Source organism: Phyllobates terribilis, unplaced genomic scaffold (genome assembly GCF_046119375.1).
Source record: "Phyllobates terribilis strain yellow unplaced genomic scaffold, ASM4611937v1 Scaffold_5__5_contigs__length_657084704, whole genome shotgun sequence".
In the NCBI taxonomy this organism is placed as follows: Eukaryota; Metazoa; Chordata; class Amphibia; order Anura; family Dendrobatidae; genus Phyllobates; species Phyllobates terribilis.
In genome coordinates, this window is record NW_027362765.1 from 379838932 (window position 1) to 379860418 (window position 21487).

Below are 21487 nucleotides of genomic sequence, written 5' to 3' on the forward strand. Positions count from 1 at the left end.
CAGCTGAGATTTGGATGCAGCTCTGGCTGTGAATGGAGTACGAGATGTGAGGTAACTAATCCAGTACAGAATAAATAAAGCATGGACGGATAATAAAAACATTTTATTTTATTTTCCATGTACTGACCTGCCACGTCATATTTATTCACTGAACGGGTTTCAAACGTTCCATAAATAAAAACTATGGGCGAATAGAAGAGACTTTGTAATATGTGTTATCAGAGAAGTTGTGCTTCTTTTTCCACTTATGAGCCATTTCTTCTCACTCGCTGCCTCCCGAACGCATCGTTTACAGCTCGAATCTATCCTGCTCAAATCAAGACAGACTGACAGTTCACTGAGGGATCAGATCACAACTGCAGCAGCTTGAGAAAGAGGCAGAGAAAGACTCAGGCAGATCATGCTGCTGATTTCTAGTAAGTGTTTTATCACATCTCAGAGCTGGATTCACAGCTGCACTGCTCAGTACCGCTGCATAATGTCCTCCATGCTGCTGCTGCATCTGAACTTATACTACTGAGAGACCGGGGAGCAGGAATTCCTCTGTATGGAAGATGATATATGACATAGCAGCTCCTCTCCACTCACTAGCTCAGAGACAACTGAAAATTAGAAATAGAGCAGGTATAGGTAAATATTTCCACTTCTCATAAATATGTATTTTTTTTTTTTATCTTGGTGTCAGGCTGTGTGCCCACGTAGCGTTTTTCAAGCGTTTATGCTGCGGAATTTCCACAGCGGAAACGCTTGTTAAACGCTAGGTAATCCGCACCCCATGGTCCCCAAGGGGATTCCGCATGTTCTATGCACATGCTGCGGATTTTTCCGCAGCGTTTATGCTGCGTACAAAAATCCGCAGCATGTCATTTAATTTTGCGGAAGTGCAGCGGAACTCCCGCCATTGACTTGCATTGAGACGCACAGAAACCGCGACTGTACATTTTTACAAGCGGCTTCTATGCGTCTCTATGTGCAGATGGTACCCAGTTCTGGAGGAGAGGAGACTCTCATCCAGACCTGGGTACCATTGTACCTGTAAAAAAAGAATAAAATAACAAATAAAGTTTATACTCACCTTTCCGAAGGCTTCTCTTTGAATGCCAGCAGCGCTGAAGGACCTTCGGTGACGTCACAGTCATGTGACCGCAGGCCCTTCACCGCTCTGTCTCGCGATATGCCGGCAGCCGGGAACCAGCCAGGAACGAGCGCTGCAGCCACGCCGGGGCCTCGGGGGTGAGTATAGCTCTATTTGTTTTAATTTTTACGGTTCACACTGTATAAATCCATGCTGTTTGCTGTTTGCATGGATTTATACAGTGTGACCTAGTTGTCAAGCACTTTCCAAGTGATGCTATCGCCTGGAAAGCGCTTGTCAATCTGCATGCGGAAACACATGTGAACCCGCATGTGGATCCGCATGTATTCTGCAGGAAAAACGCATGTACAATCTGCATGCGTTTATTTCTGCCAGGGAGATGCAGAAATGCTGCAGAAATTTTCTGCTTCATTTCTGCATCGTGGGCACATAGCCTCAATGTTGCTATTCTCCTGAATCCGGTGTTGTTTTTCTTGTGTTTCTGCGCCTCTCTGTTCCAAAGATATGGCCCCTTTTCCCCTGTATGTCAATCTGGTCTTGTTACCAAGTGGGTGTGATCATCATAAAGATGCCCACAGAGATGAGTTGAAGATCCCACCCACTTGACTAACAAGACTACATTTATATACAGGAAAGAAGTGGTCATATCTCAGGAACAAGAGAAAAACAGCGCCGGATTCAGGAGAACAGCGGCATTTACACCAGGTAAGAGAATGACATATTTATATTAAGTGTCAGATCCTTTTTAAAGGGTATCCTGTTCATAAATATGTGTAGTGTGACGCTCACAGCCCTCCCTGGGAGATGGGGGTACTCGGAGCCGGGTCAGATGTTTGGGGGGTTGCAGCCGTGGCCTGGACCAGTTCCGTGCCCAGGGCCGTCACATAAAAGGTTTAATGGGCTTTCAGGGTTTGGTGTTAATCGAGTGGATGTAATGACTAAACCACCTGTGGTTTATGGTGATCCTCCACCAACGCTGCGGCAGTCCTCTGAGGTGGGATGTAGTGGCTGCAGAAAATGGTTCTACTCCCCACAGGCAGAGCAGGGCCTCAGGGCAGAGAAGACGGATCAGGGGAGTAGTAGTAGGAGATGTGGTGCGGTGCCGCGTTGCAATAAGGAACCGGAGGCAATAGATGCAGTCTTCCAAGCTTTACTCACGATGTTAGGTATCAGCTGCAAGGCTTCTCCTTGCTCCTCACGGCGCGCTGCGGCCACCAGGAAGGGGTTCAGCACACTCTGGGTAGTTCGGGTGCATGAATCAGGACCCCCGCACCAGAGTGTTCCTAGACTTTCCCACTAGGTCCTCTCCTGTCCGTGTGTGGTACGTGTAGAAAGGCCTGGTCTCCCTCTGGACTATGCACAGAACAAGGGTACGGGTGGCGACTCCGCTCCGTCCGTTACCCGGTGGGATCCACTGAGCCTCCGGGCTTCTCCGACTAAGTCTTAAAGTGACAGAGTCAGATATCGGGGGCTGGTACCCCTTTTGCAGCAGGAGTCCCTCTGACTAGGCCAGAATAGTGAGGACAGGTGGCGTATACCGCTCCATCCGCAACCCCTGGGATCCTTTTGCCTGTGGAGCTTGTCTCCTCTGCTCCCCTCCAGGCCTTCTTAGGTAAGGACCTTGACCGGGTTGAGACAGCCGTTAACTCTAGCCCGCTCCTCGCCTCAAGGCCAGAGCACGAGGACCGTGTATCCTCAATCAGCTGCAGGTTCACACAGAAAGAAACGTTCAGTGATGAAGATCACAATCAAAGACCATAAGCCCAAGATGGCCGTTTATTAAATATGAATTTTGTGGTGTAACCTAAAGTGCGTTCTCCACCCTCACCCACTACATGGTTCCCCCCATCTTTTGGTTCCCCCCATCTCCTCTTATCCCGGCTGGGGCAGCACCCTGGTGCATATAAGCCCCCCTCAGGTGGGAGAGGTGTAGTGTTGGGTGATGTGATGAGGTCCCGAGAGGTGGTCCTTCCTTACCTCGGACAGGAGATACCACACCTCGATCTGAGGTGCAGTACCTCTGTGGCGACTGAACCCTCAGGGGCGCCACATGTAGCATATTAATAAGGTGAATTTGATGTCTGCAGTGCAGATTTTGAGGGTGCAAATAAATAAAAGAATGGGGTCCTAGGTCCTATGTGGTCATCGGAGGAGACAATTGTAGAGTCATGAATGTCAAATTATTCATCTAATATTGGAACATTTCAGCAACATTTACATTTGCCGTTGCATTTTTCACCATTTCTAAGATCTCTGCTTCCTGCCGGTGAATGGAATGTATGTGCCATATGCATATCCTAGAAAGCATGGACAGTCAGGTGGAAGAACGGTGTTAGGTCTTTACCCTAAATGGGGCAATGTGGGCAGTGGTATAACGAAGATCGTTAGCAAAAATGCAAAATCTGCTACCAAGTCCCCCAAATATTATGGATCTTTACTAGTATTGCTCTTTGTATATTGGCCATCAGGACCTTGTGGGTGCCCCTTTGGCTCCAGGGACCTAGTATGACTGCAACCCCTGCACCCTCTACAGTTACACCCATGAGTGTGGCATATGCCAATGTTGTACTTTTTGCTACAAGTCCTTCTAAATTTTACAAATTATCCTTCCTGGTTATGTTTAACTTGCAAAAAACACAATACAATTGTTACATGTGAACACGGCCTTAAAAGGGGTATTCTGAGATTTTTTTTAAACTGAGGTAAAGGAGAGGGAATGTTTTACAAGAAATAACCATTATATTCCCTTGGAATCAATAGCTTCTGCAGCATCACCACTCTTGGTGGTTCCTGCCATTACCAGAAGTGATGACATCTCATCCATCAGTCAACTGCCAGCTGTAACTAATCAGTGGCCTCAGCGGTGAAGTTTGTGTTTCAATAAGGGGCTCACTAGGTGAGGTGGATCCTCAAAGCCCAAGGTCTGGGTGGGCACATGGCCACGGGTGTCGCTACAGAAAATGGGGGAGACAAACATGACACAGATACTGGAAACCACAGGCAGGATGGAGACGTCCTGGAGACCACAAAAAGGCAGAGGAGACACTGGAAACTGCAAGCAGGCAGGAGATGTCCAGGAGACAACAGACAAGCAGCTAGGATGGTGGAAATCACAGGCAAGCAGGAGACGTCCAGGAGACCACAGACAGGCAGGTCAAGGTGAATAGGGAAACAGTCTTAGAAACACTGAAGTCTTAATACCAAGACACAGGTGTGTGTGTCTTGGTGAGCCTCATATAGGCCCAGGCAGATGATCACATGGGAGACCGCGGGGCCATCTGCAAACCTGACATGGAGCAAAACAGTGTTTAGCAGACCAGGGAGAGGGAAGCAAAGTACGGATCTGGGACATGCGACCACGGAGGCCAGGTGACAGTTGGATAGAGGTCATCACTTACACGAAAGGCTGGGACTACCAAAGTAGTGGCCTAGAGTGATTAGGGCTTATACACAGAAATCCTCTACATATCTAACCTATGAGGGAATACCATAAATGGCTTGTCGCACTAAAGGTCATCAATCACTTAGAGCCACGGGGATCCACACTAGAGTTAAGAAAAAAGATTTGCAAGTCCTTGGTCCAGCGGCCACATTGGTAGTCCACTGACACCTTGCGAAATTCCAGCCTACCGGCATCACTGGTTGCACGAATAACCCAACACTGGACCTACTAACCAGCAGAGGAGTTAGGGATGCTAGCAGGAAGGAGAACTTTCATCTGGCAGCCACGGACTACCTGTGTGGCTGATGGAGCGGGATCCATTATAATCTCTATCGATCCCCAGAACAGGGATCCAAAATTTCTTGTTCCTCCTCACTGCTCGACCCTAGGGTCTGACGAAGCCCACCACATATGATGCTCAGCCACTTCTACCAGCTCCATGGACATTGCACGACCACCGCTCTGTTCCAACGCATCCAGTCAGCTGGTTCTAGTGATTGATGGAGGGTCCGAGCAATCAGACATCTCCTATTCGGTGGCTTGGTGATACGTGTCCTACAAGGAACAACATCTGTAGAGTTCACACATCGGAGTTTCTGCAATCGTTGAGACTACACAACGACACTTGTCACGCGACACTAAGATTGCGGTGTGACTTTGTAACATGGCATGTAATCATTTCCTATGGCTTTGTGACCTGCAGCATCTGCAACAAAGTCACCGATATTTACAAACGTGTTGGATTCTCTTGTGCCGGTTGCACGTGACTCGCTTTGCTCAGACTGTGGCTACAAGTGTTGCGCAACCAAAAACATTTCTGCAACGCCTATGTTAAAGCTGCGATTCTGCTGCATGAAGAAACAACCAAGTCGCATGCAACGTGCAGTGCAGTTTACGGCAAGGCAGCGACACAAAGTCTAACACTTTGGAAACATCTGCAGCTCTGTGATGTAGTCGCAGGTTGCAATGCGACACCAATAATTAGTTGCGATGTTGCAATGCAACACAACAGTCACAATGTCGTGGGACAAATGTCGCCATGTAGCACCGGCCCAAGGAAAACGCGACATGATTGCAACATGTAGATCATGGCTGGCGGAGGTCGTCAGCGTCCCCAGGTGCTCACATAACTTTTTTTCTCCATGTATGCTGTATATATAGGTATTTCTTCCTCCCCGTATACTGCATTAATGATCATGTGACATGTGAACGACACACAAAGGATGTCCCAGCATGCTTTGCAGCTGGATCTTGAAGATTAATGCGAGGCTTTTCCTGCGTCGCCTCCTGTGGCCTCCGGGTAGACGCCCTCTGCAGATACATTTACATATTTCCCAGCTGTCCCTCCATGGACATAGATCATCTCCTCCCGCCCATGATCTCATTACATAGGATCCTGTCGGGCTCAGTATGCGACACTCTGCAGAGTTTAGTTATGAGATCGGGTATTTTACCCAGAATGCTTCAGTCCTGTCTATACACAGCATGGTTGTCAGGTGTCAGCTCACAGCAGCCATTGAAAGTTTGCTGGCGGCAGCTTATCTTCCTTAGGGCCTAGCGGCAGGTGCAGATCCGTTTTGGGTTTGCAGAACAGGACTTCATTGTTTCTTTGATTCTCCACTTTTTATTGTTTTTTTTGTCCATTTTTCGCATAGCAAAAAAAAAATGGAACTTAATATCCTGAGTGTCTACAAGCGACTGGTCCATTAGAAACGAACAGTAGACGTGCGACAAATCCAGGTCTGGATAAGGTCAAAGGACATTGAAATTCAGCACGGTCGACCCTTTTTATACAGCTAATAAGATGGTCAGCCGATCCTGTCGAATTTGGTTGGCTCAGCTGGCGAAATCTCTGATGTACATGTACGTCATAGTCAAGGTGCGGAGTGTATGGAGCGGGCTCAGGAGCTGAACTCGCTCCTTACAGGAGAGGAGCCGGCTGTGTTATACAGCCAGCACCTGCCCCTACTATCAGAAATCACCGCTGTCCATCACTGATGGTGGAATTTAGATTGTTCCTCACCGTTTGCTCATCAGACCCACTGAGAAGTGATTACGGGGTGCCGATGTATTGCCAAAGGCCCGCCATCTTGGTCATCTTATGAGCGTCATTGTGATTTTTTTCCATGATATACTGCAATAGTAAAGTATTACAGTATATAGGACAAGCACACGTACAAGGTGCCTAGATGGACCAGAAAAGAATAAATATATATATATACACACACACACACACACACACACACACAGAAAAGTAAAAAAATAAATGGAAATATCCTGTAAAAATGAAAATCTCCACCCTGCTCCGATAACCCATCCAGACCAGATTAGATCTGCTATAGTCAGATATATGAAAGTATTTAATTCATTGTAAATTAAATACATTGGTAAATACTGGAGGAGAAAAAAAAAATAACCCAAAATTTTAAATTGTTTGAAAAAAAAAAATAAAAAAAGGAAAAAAAAATCAAAACGTTGTATGCATCAGTAAGCTCCAACTCAGGTTAATCAATGGAAAAGTAAGAAAAAAATGTTACTGGTCTCACACAATGGCTACACAAACATTTTTTTTTACCTATAAAATATACAATATATTTTTTACTGCTGTAATACGACCGACCTGGAGAATTTTATATTATAAATATATAAAATTGCTGATAAAGTGTAGCATGTCTAATTATCTATCCATATTCAACTATCCATCCATCCCTCCATCCCAATGATCATCCATCTCAATTATCCATCCATCACTCCATCCCTCCTATTCATCCATTCCCAACTATCCCTCTCTCCCACCATCCCTCTATCATCACATTATTGCTGATCTAGTGAGAAATTTACAGAGTACTTCACCGCCATCTGCTGTCCATACTCAGGTATTACATGCTAGCTAACGAGAAGACTCTAATAATCCATATGAATCCCTGTTTATATACAAATACATTACATGTAAAAATAAAACGAGAACAGCCAGAACCTTTCATGTCCTCACAGAGGCATATAATATCATAGGAGGTAGATGAGAACAAAGTAAAAACAGCTCCATAATAAAACATGATGCAAAAGGGCAGGTTACAGTAGTATATGCAAACATTACGTTCAGGGCTCGGGCTGCACGGGTCCAGTACAGCGCAGGGGATATGTCGGTGTATTGTCTGTGACAGCACATAGAAGTGTATGACATGATTACATAGGCAGATACTGGGATCATTGCCTGTAAGTGTCCAATCTGTATAACATTGTGTAAGAACCCCAAAAGTGATACATTGTGTCCCCCCCCAGTGTCAGTATGTGATTATTACTCTCAGTGTCAGTAAGACCCCCTACAATGGACTAGTGCAGCAAGTAGCATATAGCGGTGTATATTGTTATAGGACATGCATTGACTGTAGTGACATTTCAACATTCCCCCTCCCACCCAAAACACCGTCCCCTTTAATATATACAGTATACCCCCGTGTTCTGCACCTCTGACATCTGTAAGTCCTCACCCCTCCGTACGGTGAAAGCGACATAATAACGTCTCAGAGCACAAATGGTTAAAATGAGCCAATCAGATGCTCAGCCCAATCGTTATGCCCCCAAAGCACCGAGTATGGACACTTAAAGGGATTGTCTTATAACATATCTCCGAGGCACAGGATAGGTGATAAATGTAGTATTCTCAGGACCCTAACAAATCAGGAGAATGGAGGTCTCATGGAGCGACAGTGAGCATGAACAACCGCTGCTCCGTTCTCTCTACAGGGGTGGTGGTCGCACATGCTCACTGCCGCTCTACTCGCACAGAGGACTTTAGGGCTTCCGTTCTCAGGAGCGGTGCAATCATGCATTTATCATCTTTCCTGTGGATAGGAGTTGTGTAGTTTATGGGACAACCCCTTTAATATGAATAATCAGATCCATCAGCAGCAGATGACCTGCTTGTTGATGGTTTCTGGATGGAAAAACTGTACAGAATAAAAAAAAAATATATATATCAAACATATACTATATGGACAATGAGAATTTAAGCCGCACTCCGAGCAAAAGTGATGCCTTGTGTTATGTCTAAGCAGGAACTGAGGGGTTAGAGCGGAAATTTTCTTTGTCCCTGCTCCACTTCCTCTGGCGGTGCGCTGAGCATTACACAGTATGGGGTCTTTTGAAGGTGGAGTTCCACTTTAAGATAAACTACCACCGCAGGGTGTTTTTTAATACTGATAAATCACCTGGCGCCAAGCCCAAATGCAGACACGTTTTTGCACCAGTATTGTGACCAAGGGTCACCTGGAATACAGGTGCAAAAATGTGCTTGTGTGAAACTGGCGTCCGTGTGATCACCTGCAGACCATTTCTTTGATCCTATACTCATTTCTGATCGTGGGCTCCCGGACCCCCTTTAGATGCGGCTCTCAGATTTGGAGAATATTTATAGCATCCGGGTTGGGATCCCCCCTTTTTTTTAGCTTAGCTCCCAGAGCAGCCACTTTTTTTTTTTTCCTCTTTCTTAACAATAGTTAAATTATTTAAGTCCTCAATCTTCACACATTTGGTAAAGTCCTTCATGTTACTTTCCGAGTTTTCCTTCCGATTTCGACCTCATATCTCAGATTCCTCAATCATCTTTCTTCTCTCTTTGCCATTGGAATGGCCGACTCGAATGTGCGGAAATTTGTGTTGCTCCTTTTTCTTCTCGGACTCTTTGTTGGACGCCTTATCGATGTCAAAGCTTTTGATCTCCGTGGTCATCGTGCTCTTGGAGGGTTTTCCATTCTTACTGAAGTCCTTGCTAGACCTCACCATTTGGCTTAGCGTGTTGCGGAAACCTTCAGTACTGAAGTAATAGACCAGAGGGTCCAGGGCGCAGTTGGTACTGGCTAGAAGAACGGTGACAGTAAGGATCTTCTTCAGGATGGGTCTGAGGTTCCAAAAGTCAGGGACAAGTTCGGCTCGGAGAAGCCCATAGGCCACCAGGGTTGCGTTATAGGGGACAAAGCAAAAAAGGAAGATGCAGAGGTTAAGGATGAGCAGTCGGATTGTCCTCCTGTGCCTATTTCTTCCCCCTTCTGAAGCCCGGCATAGTTCCCAGAAGACATGGCAGGAGCCGTAGAGAACTGCCCCAAGGGGCAAAAGGAACCCGACGACTTCAGCAATGAAGAGCAAAGGCATCAGGTAGGTGCTCCAGCTTCTTAGTCCCTCAAAACAGCGGTGTATCACCTCCTCTCCATCCCAGCAGTCGTTAGAGTCATGCACAAGAGCGGCAGGTACCGACCCGCTCACGATGATCAACCAGACGCACAAACAAGTCAGACGGGCAACTTTGGGCCGGCGAAGGTGACGGAAGCGTAGAGGGTGGACAATGGCCAAGTATCGGTCCACGTTTATGCAGAAGAGGAACAGGCAGCTGCCGTACATGTTGATGTGGAAGATGGATCCAGAGAGTCGGCAGAGGAACTTTCCAAACGGCCAGTGGTTATTGGCATAATAATAAATCCTTAAGGGCAGCGAGAGGGAGAAGAGGAGATCGCTGAGGGCCAGGTTACAGAGGAAGGTGCTGACAACGGTGAGGGGTCGCAACCAACGCAGGAACACCACCAGAGAGACGCCATTTAGTATGACCCCGAGGGGCATTAAGAGGCTGTATCCCACCAGGAGCACCATCCGGGACCGCGGAGGAGTATGTGCGTCACAGCTGTCCAAATCCGAGTGATTCATCACTGGAGACACCTAAGGAGAAAGAGAATGAATAAATTAGAAAATAAAAAGTAAAAAAATCAGCGTTCAATATAAAAACCTGATTTAAACAGTAAGTTCTTTTCAAACGACACTTTCCCTTTAATACACCTACTAAACGACCCCCTAGCATACAGTGGACCCTTGTCATCCATGACACGGTAAATGAGGCCCTTCGCAGATTTTGCATTGGGGCCGAGTAGTTTCAGGTTTCCCTTTCGTCTTCTCTCTTCATACTCATTGGGGCAGTTACAGAAAATATTTGGAGTATGAAAGATGATGTAATGATGCCTGTCCTAGAAGTACATACTCCAGAGCAGCATTCATAATTCTGCTGGTGGTTACTGGAAACTGTCAACAGGCCTGTCATTAAAACACACAGACAGAGCTCAGTCAATCAATTTTACCAAGATTCTGATTTATAGAATACAAAAACAGAGTGAACCAGCAGGGGGTGTTGGGAGATTTCAGCTCTGAAGCTTCCAGAATTGCATTCTGGCAGTATTTCTCTATTATTAGAAGTGTCCCTTTACTATTTAAAGCTGAGAGGTCGTTCTGGAAATATCTTTTCCTTGTTATAAGTGAGACACAAGTGGTGTTCGTCCTGATGCAATATATCAGGCGCTTGTGACAGTCACTTCCCTTCTCCTCCTGAGCAGACATCCAACATGCAGCGACAATCACACGTCCGGTGTTTACACCATGGCAATCGTCGCAGAACAGGATGACAATAAGCCCCTCACCCTTACCTGGGGCGCCGCCCCGGGCGCGGGACGTGCGGGTCGAGTTTGCTCAGACTTGATGGAAGCGAATAACACAAATATCCTGGAATCTAAAATGTAAACTCTTCACCATTACGGGATGAGCAAGTCTGAAAAATAGTGCGAAGCGTCAGGGAGGCTGATAAAGGGGGCCGAGGCCGCTCGTCCATGTACGTGGGAGGTCACTGGGAGCGACTGGTTCACGTGTAATTTCCAGTCTTTGTCTCCTTCAGTTGTGGAACTTTTTGCTTATTATTTTTACCACTAATTCCCTAGTGCTGAGTCTCAAAGAAATGGCGGGTAAAACCCCAAAACAGCTCCGAAAAGGTCACAGTGTCTCAGTCGGGCCCCTGTCCTGCTCTGCCCTTATTCACATTGCCGTCGTTTGACACACGGTAAGGTTTTAATACTAGAGACAGGTTAGGACCGTCCCGTTGGGTACACCTTGTCGCTTTTTTGGTCAAATTAGCTTTAACTAAGTCCCCTATGTTAGTACATGTACGATTACTATTTTCTTGCTCTAGGGTATATGCTCCTTTTGTTTTTTTTCTTGGGTTTTGTCCATGAAATGGACACAGTGTGAACGTGCTCCTACACTTTGTATGTATACCAGCTTATAGTCCGGCTCATTTCTTTGGTTTTGCCATCTCCCACGAATATAGGAAACTCAACTGAGCCGAGTACGATTATGGGGGAGACACTTCCAGGCTCCTCCAGCAGAAACTTATCTTCCTGGGAATAAAAGGATTGGCTGGTGGAAATCCAATATGCTGGATCCATCTCTCTCCTGACATCATCTGTAGGGTGGGAGTCGGGAAGCCCCCCCATACACATTATATTGTCACCCGATCCTGCAGATATTTTGTCTAATGTTTATAGGCGGATGCTTGTTGAGCCTTCTCTCCTGATGCCCCCATACTCATGCTCGGATTGGCTGAGCGTCCATGTATTCTGCAGAGGAAGAGTCAGGAGGACAAAAGGATCGGGAATTGGAAGTCATCATGCCCAATGATGCTCTCCCATTATGGCCAGTCCTACGGAGATCAGCAGGTTGAGACAATCACTCGGAAGACCTGGCGCCAAATTCCTGGTCTCCTGATCTATACTATCTACTTCATATATGCCTAGAGGCGTTATTAGACCTTTCTGGGAGTCAGAGGAGAGTGGTGGAGACCCCCAAGGCATTTGCTCCCTTGGCCCTTACATACAGATTTGGCAAACTAATGGGGGGGGGGGGGGGACCCAAATTATTGCATATGTGCACCACACATATGTGTATTGAGGTCTATCGATGCCGAGCAAAATTTCACTTCCCCGTCAGCAATGGACTCACCAAGTGGTTCTGCCGGGAGATAAATGTAAGTTGGTGTGAGAAAGGAGCACAACTAATCGGCACAACGAACAGAGGCCGTCCAAAGTGGACAATCCCTTTAAACGGAACCTCCTTCATTCATTTAGCATCTCTGGGTGACCGAGATTCAGTGACATCACAACTCGCCTCCGTCTAGCACCAAAAATCCATCCTCTTGCCACTAGACTATGTTGCAACACAACTTTATTAGATGGACTTTGTAACCGCACCAGGCGACAGTGTCCAGAATTCGGGTTCAGTGACCCAAATGTTTGGGAGACAAGATATTGTAATTTTAGCCCTTTCAAGAAAAAAAAATGTAAAAAAAACCCTCAAACAAACAAATCACTGATGTGTGATGAGATGTCACCCCCCTCTCACGGATTGCTAAGCAAGATATGTTCTGTGGTTTATGTTTTTTAGGACTTTCTTCGATTTGCTTTTTTTCAATTTTTTTTATTTTTTATTTCCTCTTCACATTTTATCTAGTTTTGGACATGATATCACATCATGTGAATCACTTTCCTTAACGGCTGCATGAAGCCCCATGAGGTGGTGGAGATTTCTGAAAGCCAAATGCGGGCCTGAAAAATAAAACAGAGTTTGGTGCCGATGGTCAGGACCCCAGGGGTGCCGTTATGTTAAATTCAAAAATTCTGTGAGTGCAGAGGAGGAAATGTAATCTTATGTGTCTTATGTACCAGCGGCGCCATGGGCCACGTCTCTACCATAAAATCTGTCCAAGGTGAAATCCAATATATTTTGCATGTTCCACCAGCAAGCAACTAAGCCCGCCGGCGCCAGGGCGCCAGCCGGGGACTAGGCCCCGCCGGCGACAGGGCGCCAGCCGGGGACTAAGCCCCGCCGGCGACAGGGCGCCAGCCGGGGACTAAGCCCCGCCGGCGACAGGGCGCCAGCCGGGGACTAAGCCCCGCCGGCGACAGGGCGCCAGCAATGAAGCCCACCGGTAAGAATACAATATGCAGATGATAAACAAGGGGGTGGGAGGACACTAGGTCAACACGCTGCTGTTAGAAGGACCAATCCCTTGATCCATGTGTCCCTCACAGATTATTAGGAAAAGCTGGAGAAGCAAATCCCGTCTGTCATTCATGGGTCAGAGTTCATTAGTTTTTGGGGAAATTGAAATGTAAATTATAACTAGAGACATGGATCACGATGTTATACAGATCCCATTATTACTCAGGATATCGGGGCGTTCCCGGCTACACGCTGCATGCGTCATCAATCAATTGCACTGCAGACTGGTGTTACATGGAGGGGAGAGGCCTGTCTGCCGTATAGTAGACTGCACCCACCAGACTGCATTAAAGGGACAACTGCATCAAAAACGTGAATTAATAGTATGGTTGACGTGGGTCCCTCAATTTGAAGAACGTCCATCACTTAGTAGAGCAGGGGGTAGCTACAAAGAGTCTCTCCTTCTCTGTGAGACTGGGCTTATCCATGCATTACAGCTTATTGATGTCAATAAGAAACATGTAATGCTTTATTTCTCCTGTGGTGGCGCTAGAGGGGACTTATACACAGGCTGCTCAGATCCTCCACAAATATTCAGCTGATTCTTGCGAACATGTGATCACATTATTTTGGGTGCACATTTTTGAAGGAGGTTGCAGTTGTCTCTGAGCTAGTGGGAGGAAACTAGCTATTATGATGTCTCCCATACAAAGACATGAGCGTTTCCTGCTGTCCTCTCTCTATATATAGCACATTTTGAGAAGTAGCAGCAGCATGGAGAATATTATACAGTAGTATTGAGCAGGGTAGCTGTGAATCCAGCTCTGGGGTGAAATGAAAGCAGCAGCACGTATGTATGTATGTGTGTGTGTGTGTGTGTGTGTGTGTGTGTGTGTGTGTGTGTGTGTGTGTGTGTGTGTGTGTGTGTGTGTGTGTGTGTGTGTGTGTGTGTGTGTGTGTGTCTCTACCTCTCTCTGACAGTTGTAATCTGATCCCTCAGTGAGCCGACAATCCATCTTGTTTTGAGCAGGATGGATTTTTAGCAGTTCTTCAAAGTGAATGATGAATTTAGGAGAAGTGTCTCATAAGTGGAGAAAGAAACATATTCCTGTTATAAGATAAAATAAAAAATGTTGTTATTTCTTCAAGTCTTGTGACTATTTTAGGATCTGCTCGGCAGAGTGATGAGATATCCAAAACTACAAATCACCTATTTCCTACTCTTCAGCACATGTCGGTTATATCATGGTGTCTCGCACATGAATGGTTATTCGTACACAGGAAGATGTGGGCAGATAAAAGTGATATCCAGACCGTGGAACGACGTGAAACACGAGCCTGTATATTTCCTGCACCGCCCTTATGTAACTTCTGGTACACCACCATAGACATCCTGTCACTTCCTATCTTCCGGGGACACATGAGGGAGTCTATCACCTAATGTTTAAAGTTTTTATGTTAGAAACATTTTTGTTTTTTTTCCACACAGACAGATTAATAGGCTAAAACTTTCAGCCTCGGCAGCTATCACTAAGGTTCTGTCAATGAATGCACTTGGGCAAATCATCAAGATCCACTGCTGGCAGCTCCTGTGTAATCACCAACCAATGACATCCCAGATGTGCTCGATGGAGACAAGTATGGAGACGCTGCAGCCATGGGAGCACATTAGGCCACCGTAACACCAGAAACACGCGACCTGGCGCTGTCTAGTTGGAAAACGGCTCTTGGGAACCCTTTGGAGAAATGGCCGCACCACTGGTTCCTCCAACAAATCGATGTAACGCTGAACTGTTAGTGCACCTGGAATGGAGAGGGTCCGGCTCTGGGAGGAGGACCAGGGTGACTTTGCCTTTTCATGGTGGTTGGCCCTTTTTTCCAGCGATCATTGCGTCCAAGGAAATAGCGGGACTCATCGCTGCAGAGGACAGACCTCCATTCCAGCCTCCTGTCTCCATGTGGACACCACGTTCATGCTTTAGATTTTTACCCCATATTTGACTTTTGGTAAAAAAATAAACCTCTACAAAAAAACTACAATCTTAATTTTAGCCTTAGAAGTCAATGAGTCATTTCCTTCACAACAAATATACATTGATAAGTAGCAGAGTGATGGAAGGGAACCGTGAGCGAGTGACCTGTCTACAGTGTTTGCAGCCTGCAACCATGCAGATACATAGGACCCGATTCATCATTTGCAAATTTATTTTTTTTTGGACTTATGATTTTTGTTGACCTGTTTTTGCACCAATTTAATAAAAATGGCAAATACGATTCAAGAATCTTGCGCAAAGCTCAGATTTTTTTTTTTTTGCTCTCCTTAACTGGTTATTAGTACATAAAATCACTCCAGGTGGGGAAATAGAAAAGGTCCAAATCGTTTGCCGAGTTTGTCGCAAATGAAAAATTCACTAATTGAGAGGAGTTCGTGCAAATAAAACAAAAAAACAGGCAGAAATGTAATGATGAATCGGCCCATGGTTCTGCACCGGAGCTGTGTACACCAAACGGTAACTTTTACAATTTTTTTCTTTTTGTAAAAGGAGTGTGGTTTTATTTCTTAGTTTAGTTGCTTAAGTAACCCCCATTGTTTTAGATCATATTTTGGAGCTTTGTAATAAAAATTATAATGGGGATGTAATAATCATCATCAGAACGGCTGATAGGTGTTTGTTTTTTTCAGAATGGATACAGTATGTAGTTTTGACTAATGAGATGGAGACTTAGGGGTTTCCCTGATAGTGAAGGATCAGTAAAGTTTATCAGCTCGATGGTAAACCATTTCCTCGGTGGTTGGATCTTCGCTGCCACCAACATTTTCCACTCACAGAGCGGAGCCGATTGTGACGAGTTTATAATATCCCATCCTTGTATAATCTGCTTGTTAATGAGTCATAGGACCCATGTGGGGGCAAAAGCAGGGGGTGATGCCCACCATTACTTCCCTTAGGTCATGGATTTTATCAGAGGGTTCTGATAACAATAGGACGTGCGAAAGGAAAATAATCTAAAAAAAAGCCAACGGTGGAAACTAGGTACGACACAGAGAGACAATAAAGGCCCTAAAGAGGTATTACAGGACAGGCCATCCTATTAAAGGGATGTATTGGTCTAAGCAATTTTTCTGTTAACTGGATTACCAGAACAGAGACTTGTGTTTTATGTTTCCTCCTGGCATCAAGACTGCGCCCAAAAGAAGTTGATGAATGGAGCAGCAGGTCGCACATGCATCCTGCTGCACCTGGCTAGCTTCATCAGTGCCATAAACATGAGTGAAGCAGAGGTGAGCATGCTCGCCCTCCACTCCATTCATTGTCGTTGGGATTGCCAAAGAAAACTGAGTATTGCATTCTGCTATTTCCAGCAGTCCCATTGACAATGAATTGAGCAGAGTTGGCGCACGTGCACCTTCGTTCTGTTCAGGACATATTCTCAGGGTTCTGCAGTTGTATTTTTGGAGTCCCCCTTGTGATCAGAAAGTTATCCTCTATCCTGTGCTTAGAGGATAACTCGAGATCCTTTAAAGGGAATCTGTCAGTAGGATCAACCCTCCTCAGCCAATCTATATGTGCTTGTAAGTCATAGGAAGCTGAATAAAATGATACCTTGATATCTGTGATCCGATGTCTTATTCCAGAGAAATCTATGTTTTTCTTAATATGTAAAATGAGCTGTTAAGATCTATGGGCCGGACATAGATCTTACCGAGAATCTGCCTCCAGAGCTTATGTTAAAGGAAAGAGGGCGTTACCAGTGTGAGACATGTAATGACTGACAGTCTGCTCTCATGATCTACATGTCTCACACTGGTAACGGCCGCTTTCCTTTAACATAAGCTCTGGAGGCAGATTCTCGGTAAGATCTATGTCCAGCCCATAGATCTTAACAGCTCATTTACATATTAAGAAAAACGTGGATTTCTCTGGAATAAGACATCGGATCTCAGATATCAAGGTATCATTTTATTCAGCTTCCTATGACCTACATGCCCATATAGACGGCTGAGGAGGGTTGATCCTACTGACAGATTTCCCTTTAAGGGCAAAATTAGATGAGATGCTGCCACTTTAGAAAACTAAAGACAGGAGGAAAGGCTGTGCCCTTAATAAAAGAAATCACTGCAGTTTCCTATAGACTTTGTCCACTTATTCAACATCTCTGCTGGCTGTCAGTGAATAGGAACACCCTGAAACTAGAAACTCACCTGCACCCGATACTTCTCATAGCTGAAGGTTTGTTACAATCTTACCCAATGTAGGCAGGTGTCTGCGAGCTACAGACCCAACTGGATCCTACTTTTTAAAATGAGAGCAGGGCTGCAGTAATTTCTTGTCTTTCTTTTGACATGAAGTTATAACCTCAGTGTCTTCAAATTCTGGATAGAAGCAATGATTTTTTTTTCTCCCACCGACAGCAAGCAGAAGTCTTAATAATGAAGGTGGAATTGTAATGTGAATTATATTAGAAAGTTCCAAAAGGTCTAATTTCACAATGTTTAAGTTTTATTTAAAATCTCCTTTAAGAAAAGCGTTTGACATTCAGAAGAGGTGGAGACACAAAGAATCAGAAAGTTACAGATGAGTCTGTGCTATGTAAACAGTCTCCTGCAGATAAATCAATGTGTGTGCGCCTCCTGAGGGGGAAATAAGGATCAGTTATGCTCACTAGGTGAGGTGGATCCTTGAAGCCTATGGTCCTGGTGGGCACATGTGCCACGTGTGTAGGTGCAACAGGTAGTTGAGACACATGGGAAACAAGTAGAAGAGGTTCTGGAGACAGCAGACAGGTGGTAGAGGCACTGGAAGCCGCAGGCAGACAGGAGACACTCTGGAAACCGCAAAAAGCAGAGGTATTGGAAGCTGCAGGCTGAGAGGAGACATCCTCGTGACCACAGACAGGTAGAGAGAATCGGAAACAGGTAGCAAAGGTACTGGAAGCTGCAGGCAGGCTGAAGACGTCCAGGAGCCCGCAGGCAGGCTGAAGACGTCCAGGAGCCCGCAGGCAGGCTGAAGACGTCCAGGAGCCCGCAGGCAGGCTGAAGACGTCCAGGAGCCCGCAGGCAGGCTGAAGACGTCCAGGAGCCCGCAGGCAGGCTGAAGACGTCCAGGAGCCCGCAGGCAGGCTGAAGACGTCCAGGAGCCCGCAGGCAGGCTGAAGACGTCCAGGAGCCCGCAGCAGGTAGCAGGGGTCCTGGAAGACGCAGGCGGAGCAGTAGCAGAGGTCCTGGAAGATCGGGAACAGGTAGTAGACAGAACTCTGGAGTAATTAGAAAGTCTAAATACCAAGACACAGATGTGTGTATTGGTGAGCCTTATATAGGCCCAGTGAGATGATCACGCCGGGCCATCTGCAAAGACTGACGTGGAGCACAACAGAGTTCAGCGGACCGGAGTGAGGGGAGCATAAACAAATCTGGGACAAGCGAGTAACACAGACATGTTGTATTTTAACACACTCAGTACTTAGTTCTGCTGAGTGATAAGCAGCTGCCAGAGGCATCTGGCAACAGCTTATCTCCCCTTCCCTTACTGAATAAACATGCACATCGGGGAGGTCGAGATGAGACAGCCGGTCACTGTATATTATATAACAAGGACAGGTTGTGACAGGCGGCGTACCACATGTGCAACCTGTGCAGCAGTGGGCGAGGGGGGCCTCTACTAACTAAAAGGGGCTATCCCATATTGGACATTTATGGGATACTGACAGACTGGGCCATAAGTGTTCTGTAGATGCAGGTCCCATCTCTGAAGAACGAGGGTCCCATGGCCATCGGAGAGCGTACGATGGGGCCATTACAGAGATAGATACTGGTCAGAGGAAATTGACCTGTGCCGCGGATTTAAATTGCTTTTGTGGAATTTTACCTTTTGCAATACGTAAGTGAAACAACACGAGCATTTTATCTTTTACCGGGTCTACGGCAAAATCTGCAGCAAAAAAATCTGCTTGTGTGAACGTGACCTAAAACAAAATGATTCATGCTGCCTCCCTTACTATTTATGTAGTATCAACAGCAAAATCATGTGGCTGATTAACAAAAGTAATTTGTCCACTACATGTCGTCGTAGTTTTAACTATTTTAGCATATATTTTACTGTCTGTTCCCACTGGGCAAAATCATTTTCTATAAAAGAAAGAACTTCGTGTTTTACAATACGCTTTTTTTGTTTTTAATCTGATGAGGCTGGAGTACTTACCTTGAAAATGCATTCGTAATTCTGATATTAAGATCGGAGTTTTTAGGAGTACAACTAGGAGGAAAACTTTCTAAAAGGAATGGGCAAGAGAACTTTTTGAAACGATCCTAGGGCCATGCTGATGTGGAATTTAAAAGTGAGTACTCCAGCGCCATCAGGTCTAAGATCTATTTAATAATTTATGCAGTGTGGATTATGAAATCTGGTGACAGATCCAATTTAAAGAAAAAAAAAAAAAAAAAAACCCCACACAAATAATGTCTTATTTTTTTCAGAAAGACCTTTATACAGCAGTCTGCCCTCTATGGATGGGTCCTCCTTCACAATTTAATAAACTTTTGATCATCAGAATGACTCCAATCATGAAGGTGTGACTTCCTAATTTACAGCATGGTGTGAATAGTCCTTCATTTACAGGTGGTAATTGCATGCATGGTAGATCACTACTGTTTATGCCCCCACTGAGCGTCTGTAACTGATACTGGAGATAATCAGAGACGCTTTGATGTGAAAATCAGAGTAAACAGTGAGGATTCTGTATTTATTGATTAGATACATTCCAAAGGGATGTGCAACCAAAGCCAGGACCCTCCATCATTACATCACATCAATGGAATACCCTATATTAAATGTAGCACTAAATTAGCAGTCAGAAATGCTGAGATTTGTGTTCCACGTAGTCACAGATAAAAAAAAAAAAAAAAAAAAAAAATGTATGGTGTTTACAATCAATGGCAAACATTATGCGCTTCCTAACCCCTGGACCATTATTTCTGTTTTTTTTTCTGGAATTAGACTTTTTTTTTTATATATTATAAAAAGAAATTCGATATTTTTTTATTATTTTTTAATGTAATAATTTTATTACTCTAGCCCTATCCCTGACCTCTTGTTAGGGATAGAAAAAGTGTAAAAATATAAAAGCAGCTCTTAGTAATAAATGAAGACAGAGAGCAGCAGTCGAGAGGAGTTTGTCCTCTGCATAGGCAGCAAACAAGAAAAAGCAAAAGTTTGTGCCCCTCCCAAAAGGTTTGGGGCCCTTGTGGTCCCTCCAACACTTTTTACAAATTGTATCCAACGCTTGTCAAAACAATGTGGTCACACAGAATGTCTGATCCCGAGCGGCGTTTTGGAGAATATACGGTATATGGACGATTACCTCCAACACAGTTCTATTCTCTGATTGGTTTATATCAAGTTTTCATAATGGCGGATGATGTGGTAATAGGGGATGCTAATTATACTGAATGCAAAGTCATTTAGCGAATTTATAGGACAATTTGCAGGTGTCATTACGTCTTTGGGGCTGGGATACAGGATTTCGATCACGTGATCCGGGAGGTGGATCAGATAAATGGTCTCATTCCAAAAGAAATGAATTGGAAAAAGTTTTCAAAGTTATTCTTTACGTTTTCCTATAGTGACAAAACTTTTTCATAACTTACAAAAGTTGTCGACTAACTAGAATATTAAAGGGGCAGTAATTCTACGACTGTACAAGGCGCAGCTAAAGGTTCATCTTGATGCATTTCTATAGGCAGCCACATTTGCAATGTGACTCCAGCCCAAGTCTTAAAGAGACAGAGGTGCACTCACCTGATTGACCGTAAACATGATTTCAGCTCTGAAGGTTTCCCATTCGTGTCTTGTGTGTGTCTATACTCAGGCTTTGGGCTGTAGGTTTGTGATGTTTTCTTGCATTTTGCAGAGCACCTTGTCAGCTTCCTATCTCCGCACACACCTTTGAGCTTTGTACTCTACATAGAAAGTTTTCTGATTTGTCCTCTAGCAGCTGAGAGCAGGGAGTGGCTGCAGCTTCACACTGGGAGGTGGTGGCAAGGATCACATTGCTGCACTGAAGAACACTCGGCCAGTCAAGCTTAAGAGGGTATTTCCCCTTTAAGAAAAAAAAGTTATTGTCTAGTCTTTCCATTCTATTAT

The 21487-nt window shown here is 45.1% G+C and overlaps 1 protein-coding gene across 1 annotated transcript; it reads right to left on the reverse strand.

Annotated features, from left to right (window-relative positions):
• Window positions 1-7512: 7512 nt before the first annotated feature.
• Window positions 7513-21345, reverse strand: LPAR5 (lysophosphatidic acid receptor 5). The gene is made up of 2 exons (XM_073684896.1): window positions 21143-21345; window positions 7513-10247 (listed from the first exon to the last, which is right to left on the reverse strand). The coding sequence occupies exons 1-2, from the start codon at window positions 21158-21160 to the stop codon at window positions 9120-9122; spliced, it is 1146 nt and encodes a 381-aa protein (XP_073540997.1). The 5' UTR covers window positions 21161-21345; the 3' UTR covers window positions 7513-9119.
• Between the last annotated feature and the right edge of the window lie 142 nt (window positions 21346-21487).